This window comes from Cebidichthys violaceus, unplaced genomic scaffold, assembly GCF_023349555.1.
Source record: "Cebidichthys violaceus isolate CVI_PGR_0920_01 unplaced genomic scaffold, fCebVio1.0.p SCAF_10, whole genome shotgun sequence".
Taxonomy (NCBI): Eukaryota; Metazoa; Chordata; class Actinopteri; order Perciformes; family Stichaeidae; genus Cebidichthys; species Cebidichthys violaceus.
In genome coordinates this window covers 13108019-13116514 of record NW_027176263.1, presented here as the reverse complement: position 1 = coordinate 13116514, position 8496 = coordinate 13108019, and the positions used below count along the sequence as shown (strand labels likewise).

Here is an 8496-nt window from a genome sequence, read left to right as displayed (position 1 = left end):
TTGAATTACATAAAAAATGTAGCCATTTGCCTTGGAGAAGTTATTTTTATGACTGTGTGTCTCCAGGGCAACAGGCTAATGACACTCATCTCACAGTCTGGTGGCATCCAAATCCATTACGCTACCTAACCCGTGGCATTACAGATCTGCTTGCCATCATCCAATTTGCCTCCTGTAAATTGCCTTTTTTCATTCGGCAAAGAAACGGTTCCCCCATTTGTAATATATGTGTCAAACGGATTACCAGTGTAATATTAATATTCTCGCAGACAATTAGACATCACAAAAGGGAACATTGTGTCCATAAAATTACCCACGGATTGGGTGGGAGAGTGATACAGAGAGGGAGATGGAGATATCGTCGGCGCGCTGTGTTGACTGGGGCTGAAGCTGTAGAAGGAACAGGGGTGTCTCAAAAAAAAAAGATAATGAAAACGAGCTGGTACCCCTCACGCTGCTTGGCTGAATCAATCAGTGAGGGATTTAACAAATGTTCATAATTTAAATTTTTTTTTTTTTAAAAAGTAGAATAACTTTGAATATATTTCACGGGACAATTTCTTCTGCCAATCAAAAGTAAGACTGTCTAACTGTGCTCCTTCTAAATACAACAGGCGGGTTTCTCCAGCAGTTTTCCACCTCGGCTGCGGGTTTCTTTAATCCAATACGGGATTGTGGGTCCGTTGAGACAGCAACTGTGCTTCAGCATGCTGAGGTTGGTTTTCCCCATCTGGGCTGCGTTATTACATACAGGCCTGTAACTCTGTGGAAGTTAATCTACGGTGATCTCAGATGCAGCGTAGCCCCGCCTGGCCTTCTCTCCAGCCTCCTCTTCAGCCTTGCCGTATGTACCCACTCCTGTTCTCTCCTCCGAAAACCGACAGAGACGCTTCAGGTGGTGTCCAGCCTCCGAGTCAACACGGGCAAAGAGGTGCACTCAGGTGGGTTGATGAAATCCTCTCGGGCCGCTGAGCAGGGGAAAGGTCAACGAGCCTCCACCTCCTAAGGGAGGTCGCGCCTACACACCGACCCACAAACATCCTCGGAGGAGGAGGAGGAGGAGGAGGGCGAACGAGTGTTCACAGACCAAGATGCAAACTCTAAATCCCTGGCACAAATTCCCCGCTTTCGTTCCTTTCAAGCACCATATTCCATCTTACCACTTCACAACAGGCTAAAGAGCCTCTCCGCAAGCCAGGGCGTAATGGAAAATATTACATTTCAATGGATATAATACTTTAAATTCCTGCCTGACTCGGTGTAGGATATTTATGATGGTAAAACACATTGCCATTCCAAACTATCAAGAAGCGCTGCAGGCAAATGTGCCCAAGAAGTGGCCTGTTTGGGGAATAGTACATCTCTACATGGTACCTCCTTAAATGGATTTATGACTCATAAAAACAATCTACTGGAAGCGTCGCGCACATAAATGCCACGGCGCGTTACCTCGTTGGCTTCGGAGAGGAACTGCGTCGCAAAACGACAAGAGAAGTGGCGCTCGCGGTTACCTGGGGAGATGGGTCAATAAATGTCAGCGTGGCATCATTAGCCCCGTCACTTAATGATGCAGCCGACTAAGGAGCGCCACGTGGCCACGTGGAGCGAGACGAAAGGCACATTTTGGAGGATGTTTCACGTGATGCCAACATATTTCTTTATTTTAGAATCTGCACGCACGGCCAGGCCCTCGCAATGCAGTTGACGAGGGGAAATATGTGTGTGTTTTCAGATAGTGGGCTCCGAGCCCCGACGCCCCGCTGACGGGTTTATTTGACTCTTCCCACGCGATGTGGGGGATATTTCTGTTGCCATCGGCGAGGTGAAGTGCGGTAAAATGAGCAGAGGTGGAGGAAAGTTGGATATGTCCAAGAGCTCCCTGTCTGGGGATTGACATCATAGATTTGCTGGGAGAGGAAGAATCACGCTACATATATCTAGATGTATATGAAATACCTTCACTTCATTCCCTCTCTCCTCACTTGCTTCCTCACCGCAAACACCACATGTGCATGCCTCCTTTCATTTTGTGGCAACGTCCTCAATGAAAAGCCTCCTGTTTGGTTCGTAGTGCCATCTAGTGCTTACCCTACACCGTGCCTAGGTGTTTTCTGTCTGCTTCCTGGCACACACACACAAACCTGAATGAGGTGTCTGGTCTCCACAGCAACAGGTCTCCCCTCTCTCATGCTGTCGGTGAACCAGCTGATGTCAAGCACATGCACGTCTGGTGGATTTGTCGGGGAGCACTCCTTCAGCCACTTCCACAGCGATGCAGCCTGGCTGTCCTCTGACACCACATGAGTGACCTTGTCGCTGTGGAGACGGAAAAAATAAACTGTCAGACGGTTCATTGTTCACTTTATGGTTTTATTCCATTCAATTAAAGCTCAAGGGCTGGTGGTGAGCATCATTAAGTGTTAAACTGTTCGAGTTTCAAGCATCTGTATGGGAACCACAGGAGCGCAACATAAAATCTAAATAATAAATGATGCAGTATATCAACTTTAAAGCTGTTATTCTTTTTGGCCATTTGAGGGTAGTTGGAAAAAGCTGTAAACCCAACACAGACATTTTTATCATCTTTAAAGTTGATATGACATCTAGCAGACACAGTGTAACACTAGCATTCTCCATGTGTCATGTCTCTGACTACCAGGCGAATTTAAGTCCAATATTTACTCTCTTGTTGCTCTGTTTTGGTCTCCTCCAACGCCTGAGAGAAAAATCTGTCCCCATAGCTGCTAAATGCTATCGCTATCTTCACCAGCTAGTCGCTAGCTTTGTCTGTCTGCCATGTGGTGCTGGGCAGGTAGAGTAAAATCAGTTCACCAGAGCTTTATCATTGAGCTACCTGCTGCTGCCGAAAAAAATGAGGTTGGTGAGAGAGAACCAAAACAGAGAAGTTGCGAGCCAGAAAAACAAAGCTGAAAGATGCCAAAAAGCTCCAAAAAGCTGCTGAGTGTGGTTATAATTCTCTGTGGATTCAACACAATCAGAGACCCCTATCAAGTACTCAAGTAGTCACGTGATCCATTGTTCATACAAAGTATTGATTACCAGTATTCAAGTACCTCTCTATACATGTGCATAATAGATATGGGACAATTAACATTACGATAATTATTTGTTGGGAGTTTAGCACTACTACTACAACTCATTTGCTTCATCCGGTCAATGTGGGTGTGGTTTGATCAGATTTGACTGACTTGTTGCTATCTTCTGATTGGTGGATGAAGTCATGCAATATCTCCTTTTTCTCTGCACACGCCAAACCAGTGAGAAGAAGAAAAAAAACACAAACACATAAATCATATAAATCTATAAATAAATACATGTGAAAGCACCAAAACTGTAATTCAATAATGTGTTAATGTACGACCAAACCGCTCACTGTGAGAAACTGATCGGGAAAATATGTGTTTGGATGTCTTTAAGTAATTCAATTCCTCTTAATGACGAAAGCTTTCAGGCTGTGTTTATGTATTAGGGCTTCCAGGAAGCCTTGAATTGTTGTGAAACATTTCCTTCACCGCTTGATTTACCGAAAAAAAAAATTTCCGGGGTTTCATCTCTGCAGCCTTTAGAGAGTCCAGAGGTTCAAGAGAGGCTTTTGAAATGCAGCTCAGATCTCAGTATCATGGTCCTGCTCATGCTGTTTGGGGATCAACACTGAGTGAACAACAATCAGCACAGACCCGCTGTGCCTCCCTCCGCCGTTTGATAGCTGAACCCGCTCAACCGGCGCCTCCCCCAGCTCTGCCGAGACTTCTCTCAACACACTTTTTTATCGCGGCCTCCTCCCCTCCGCTTCCTTCCACCGAGTCTAACTACCGTACCCAATCAGGGCGCCCAGCCGAGCATAATTACCCTCGGCACACTCCTCCTCTTCCTCTCTCCTGGCGTGGGTAAATCACTGGAAAGAGTCTTTAAGAGAGGCCCCAGCGGAGCTCAGGCTGGGGCCTAATTGGCCAAATCACTGGCGAAACTAATCCTCTATCTGCTCGGCGTACCGGTCCGGCCACCGATGGTCCGTGTTTACAAAGGAATGAAATCCTTCCCGGCACAAAGACATGGACAAAGAGCCCCTCAAACAAGACACATTTCACATTTCACGCAGTTTGCACTTTTTTTCTTTTTTTTTGCTTTAATTTATTCTCTTGTTTCTTCATTTTGAGCTACACCCCCTACCGCATTAAAGGCGCTATATAAATAAAGTTTATCATTATCGTTATTGCATTTGAGGTGTCTAAGGGACACAGCTTTTATCTGAAAAAGCTCCAAAATCACTTGCCGTGAACAGTTGACTAACCGCGGTAACACAGAGTGTGCTCTTGTGGCTGATTTTGCTCTACAATCACAAGGGGTTGAGATGCTCTGGTGGAACAAGATAAAGATCATAGAAGAAGAAGGAAAAAAAAAAGACGCTCTCTCCTCGTGCCATGTTTACCTAGATATAATCCAGCCCCTGAAGTTTGGATCATTATCTTGCGCGTATCTGCACAGAATGTGAAACGGCAGATTGACATGCAAATGAGTGAGAATGCGAGCCCAGTAGCAGATTGTAGTTCCCGGAATCAGTGGGAGCCCAGACACAAGGACGGGCTAAAGTCAGTGGGCTTTGATAGGGAGAGCTCTCTCTCTCTCTCTCTCTCTCTCTCTCTCTTTCTCGTCTTATGTCAGCAGATACCCTCCTATTCCAACAGGCAGATCAAAGACACAGTGTGTCCATGACAGATTTTTACACCATGGCCAGGCTTCATCCGTTTGCCTTTTACAGCTGGTCCCAAGAGACATCTTCACTGGGATGCTCACTGTTGGTAGTAAATGAATCATAATGAATAGATACCCTAATTAAATGACATGTAAAATCATACAATAGGAGCTGCTTCCTGGTCAACCAAGATGTCGCGTCACATAAAAACAACGTGAGGAATGGACCAACTGACCATCTGATAAACCTGTTTCGTCGTGATTGTCCAGTCACAGCCCAGCTTTGGATTCCTCCACGTATTGTTCGCAATGGGGCTGTAGTTAGTTAGGCTAGTGTTTTTTTCTTTACCCATTCCAAAACGAAAAGTAAAAGAGCAAAAGTGAAAGGAATGGATTAAGCAGTGTGTCTGTCATAAGCTGCAAACGTTAGCATGTCCAGCTAACTGGATCCCACACAGTAGTAACCTCACTTAAAAGTATGTTCAATGTCCACTGGCATTCAAACCAACTCGGTTATGTTTCCAAATAGCTCTGTTCAAGGCTAGCACATCCACAAAGTAGTGTATATATAAAATTCTAGCTAAGCAGCTAAACAAGATTACGTTAGAAGAAATAACGGTCGGATCTTATATTTTTCCTTATGATACTAAGACCATCTAGCTCTAAACTCCAATACAAGAACAACACTTCTTCTTTATTTCCTCTGCATGGATCATCAACTGTGAGGATGCTGACTTCATGCCTGGGAGATGCAGCATTAGCCTCAGTCTTTTAGATTTAAAGACAAGTGTGCTGAAAATATTAAAAGTCGGCTGGAGACGGCATTTGAATTAGCTGGCTAGCTACAGGTGATGAAATCAGCTTGTGACAGTTTATCGTTTCCGCCTCTGAACACAGCGGTTGCTGCCAAGGACCAGTTCTCTTGTTGTTTGATTATAGCAGCTGGCCTACAAGGCTCCAGACTGGGGGTTTTTTCATCCCAAAAATCCTTTCAACTACTGTAAATTCAGTGTAAACCATCAAAATGTATCCTTTTACTTTGCTGTTGTAATTTTGTTATGTTTTTGTTTTTTTCATCAAAATACACAATTTAAATGATAACAATTGCATGAGAGTCTATGGAGCAGAGCCGGATAGTTATCGGACTCTGGTCGGAGCTGTCCGCTACGATTGGCCAGGACTTAGCAAAGGGTCAGTTGTGCTACAAAAGGCCAATCTGGAGTGAAAGTCTATTGAGTATCCAACTTAAAACTATAATTGTTAAATCATCACAAACAAAAAGGCATGTCAGCAAGAAGGTATTGCAAAAAAAAGAAGAAAAAAAAGAAATATATATATATATATATATATATATATATATATATATATATACATATATACATATGTATATACATATATACATATATATATACATATATATATATATGTATATATGTATATATGTATATATATATATATATACATATATATATATATATCATGTCATTCAAACAGCAATTTATTGATGGACCATGAGCTGACAACCCTCCCACTGCCAACACAGGGTTAAACTCTTGAACTAAACTAACTTTACGGCAGTCATTCGTAAAAGAGCATTCATTGCAGCTCATCAATCAGCCGGGACAAACATGTCGATATTTGGATCCATGTTCATGTGCATCAGACTTGAAATTAGGCCAAGGGGAGAGTGTGTGTGTGTGTGTGTGTGTGTGTGTGTGTGTGTGTGTGTGTGTGTGTGTGTGTGTGCCAGCACATTCCTTTTATGCCCAGAGGAACGCACACGGCGTGTCCGACCATATGCTCGAGGCAGTCTGCCTATAACTTGTGTAGGACTAGGCTGGATATGGGGAGGTGTTGCCGTCAAACTGCAGCTGATATCAGTTTTGTCTGCTTGCAGAATTAATGTCAGTTTGAGGCGGGCGCGCTCCACTTCCTGTTGTTGGTTTCAAACAATTGTATCAAGCCAAGTGTAACCGTAGGAACGCTCAAGCTGTGTTTCTGGGAATGCTGCCATGACCAAGCTGGCACGCGGCTGGCAGGCGCACTGAGACACGCATTTAAACACTCACGCGCACACACACACACACACACACACATGTAGGTTATACTATACCCGCGAGGACCCTTAATTAACCTAAATCACATGCTAACTTCAATCTTTTACCTTAAACGAACATAAATTTGGGAAAACTGCCTTTACTGTAAATTTCTAAAACTCAAATTGATCCATGAGACGATTGAAGCAGAGAAGCACACACACGCAAATACACTCATGCACACACACACACACACACACACACAGAGGAGCTCAAAGTCTGAGTCTTGAGCTGCCCGGCCCCGAAAACAAAGTGGACGTTTAAAAAACGATAGGCTGCATCGACAGTATCGCTGCCTCAAAGGGAAAACTGACTCTGAAGCGTTGCGGGTGACAAGTGTGGGGGGGGGGGGACTTTATGCTATGTTCACAGTTTGGGGTTTAGAAGATGCTTTCAAATCAGGCAGAGAAAAAGAAAACGGAGAAGGCATGCTGCTTCCATAATTATAGCACACTAGACAATTCGCGACGAACGAGCTCGCAAAAACTCCTTAAGTGCGACTTCACAAAAAAAACTGAGTCTCCAACTCATTAAAAAAAAGTTTGTGTGTGCTCTGTTACCTTTCTTCCAATGTTTTGTTTTTTTTGCCAATTTCTTCCCCATTCTAAACGTATTTATGTAGGAGCAGTGAGTTATGGCTCAGGGGGAAAATCCACTAAGGAGTAGCAGAGACAGGATGGATGCCCTAACCTTTTCCTAATTAAGTATTCATGAGACAACAGTGGCTCTCTAATTAGATAATTGGACCTGAACTTTCTTAAGAAAACGGCACAAAGTAACACTGAATAATCTCACTGGAGAATGGCTCTTTTCAATAATGTCCTGCCAACTTCTCCGAGGAACATCCTGATCTTTGTAGGTTCAAATTCGAAATTGAATCAATCATAACATGATTTACATCTTCACAACTGCTTCTACCAATGTTGAATGCACTTATTGTAAGTCGCTTTGGATAAAAGCGTCTGCTAAATGACTGTAATGTAATGTAATGCTTCTACAGACCTTAAATTAATATTTGAAACGTGATAGCACAACCGGCCTTTGTGAGTTACGAACAAGCCTTGAAAGCCGACCACAAGGTGAAACACAAATACAGAAAACAACTCCCCGTCTCTCTTAGCTCGACCATCAGCGCGTCCTCTTGAGTTGAGAAAAAGCTTTTAGGCGCTTTTGGTCAGTGACAACGAGAAAACGGTAAGCTTTTTTTTTCCCAAACCTGAGGACGTCTTCCACAATGAAGCCCTTAGACGTGGCCAGCTGGGTCAGAAAGCTCCTCCGGCTGCGGCCCATTTTCCTCTCCACCAGGTACACTCTGACATCCTCAAACTTCACCTCTTCAGGCCGGGAAACGGCGGCTTCCGCTGGTCTCGACCTCTTCCTCACGCAGGACACAGCAGGAGATCGGAACATCTCTTCTGAGGCGAGCTACCCGAAGTACGTCTGCACCTCTAGGAATGTCTGCTTTTTCTTCTGAGCTTTTTTTTTTTTTGTTGTTGTTGTTGTGGGCCACTAAACTTCCATCCAGGAAAAAAAACACCCACTTTGGGAAAGCCACAGTTGTTTATTTCACAGTTGTAGCCGTTTTTGTTATTTGCCCAACTGTGGGACAGTGTGTCAGTTAGAGCAGGGTTGGTGAGAGTTGGCAGACAGGAAAAGCTGGCAACAGGTGTTGAGGATTTGGTGTTTA

General features: G+C 43.9%; 1 protein-coding gene across 1 annotated transcript in view; it reads right to left on the bottom strand.

Annotated features, from left to right (window-relative positions):
- The window catches only part of dntt (deoxynucleotidyltransferase, terminal), an 81593-nt gene extending 73374 nt beyond the window's left edge, over positions 1-8219 (bottom strand). Inside the window, exons 1-2 of the mRNA XM_068718163.1 lie at positions 8026-8219; positions 2142-2316 (exon numbers count right to left, since the gene is read on the bottom strand). Coding sequence (XP_068574264.1) covers positions 2142-2316; positions 8026-8219 — 369 coding nt within the window. The remainder of the gene's footprint in view (positions 1-2141; positions 2317-8025) is intronic.
- Between the last annotated feature and the right edge of the window lie 277 nt (positions 8220-8496).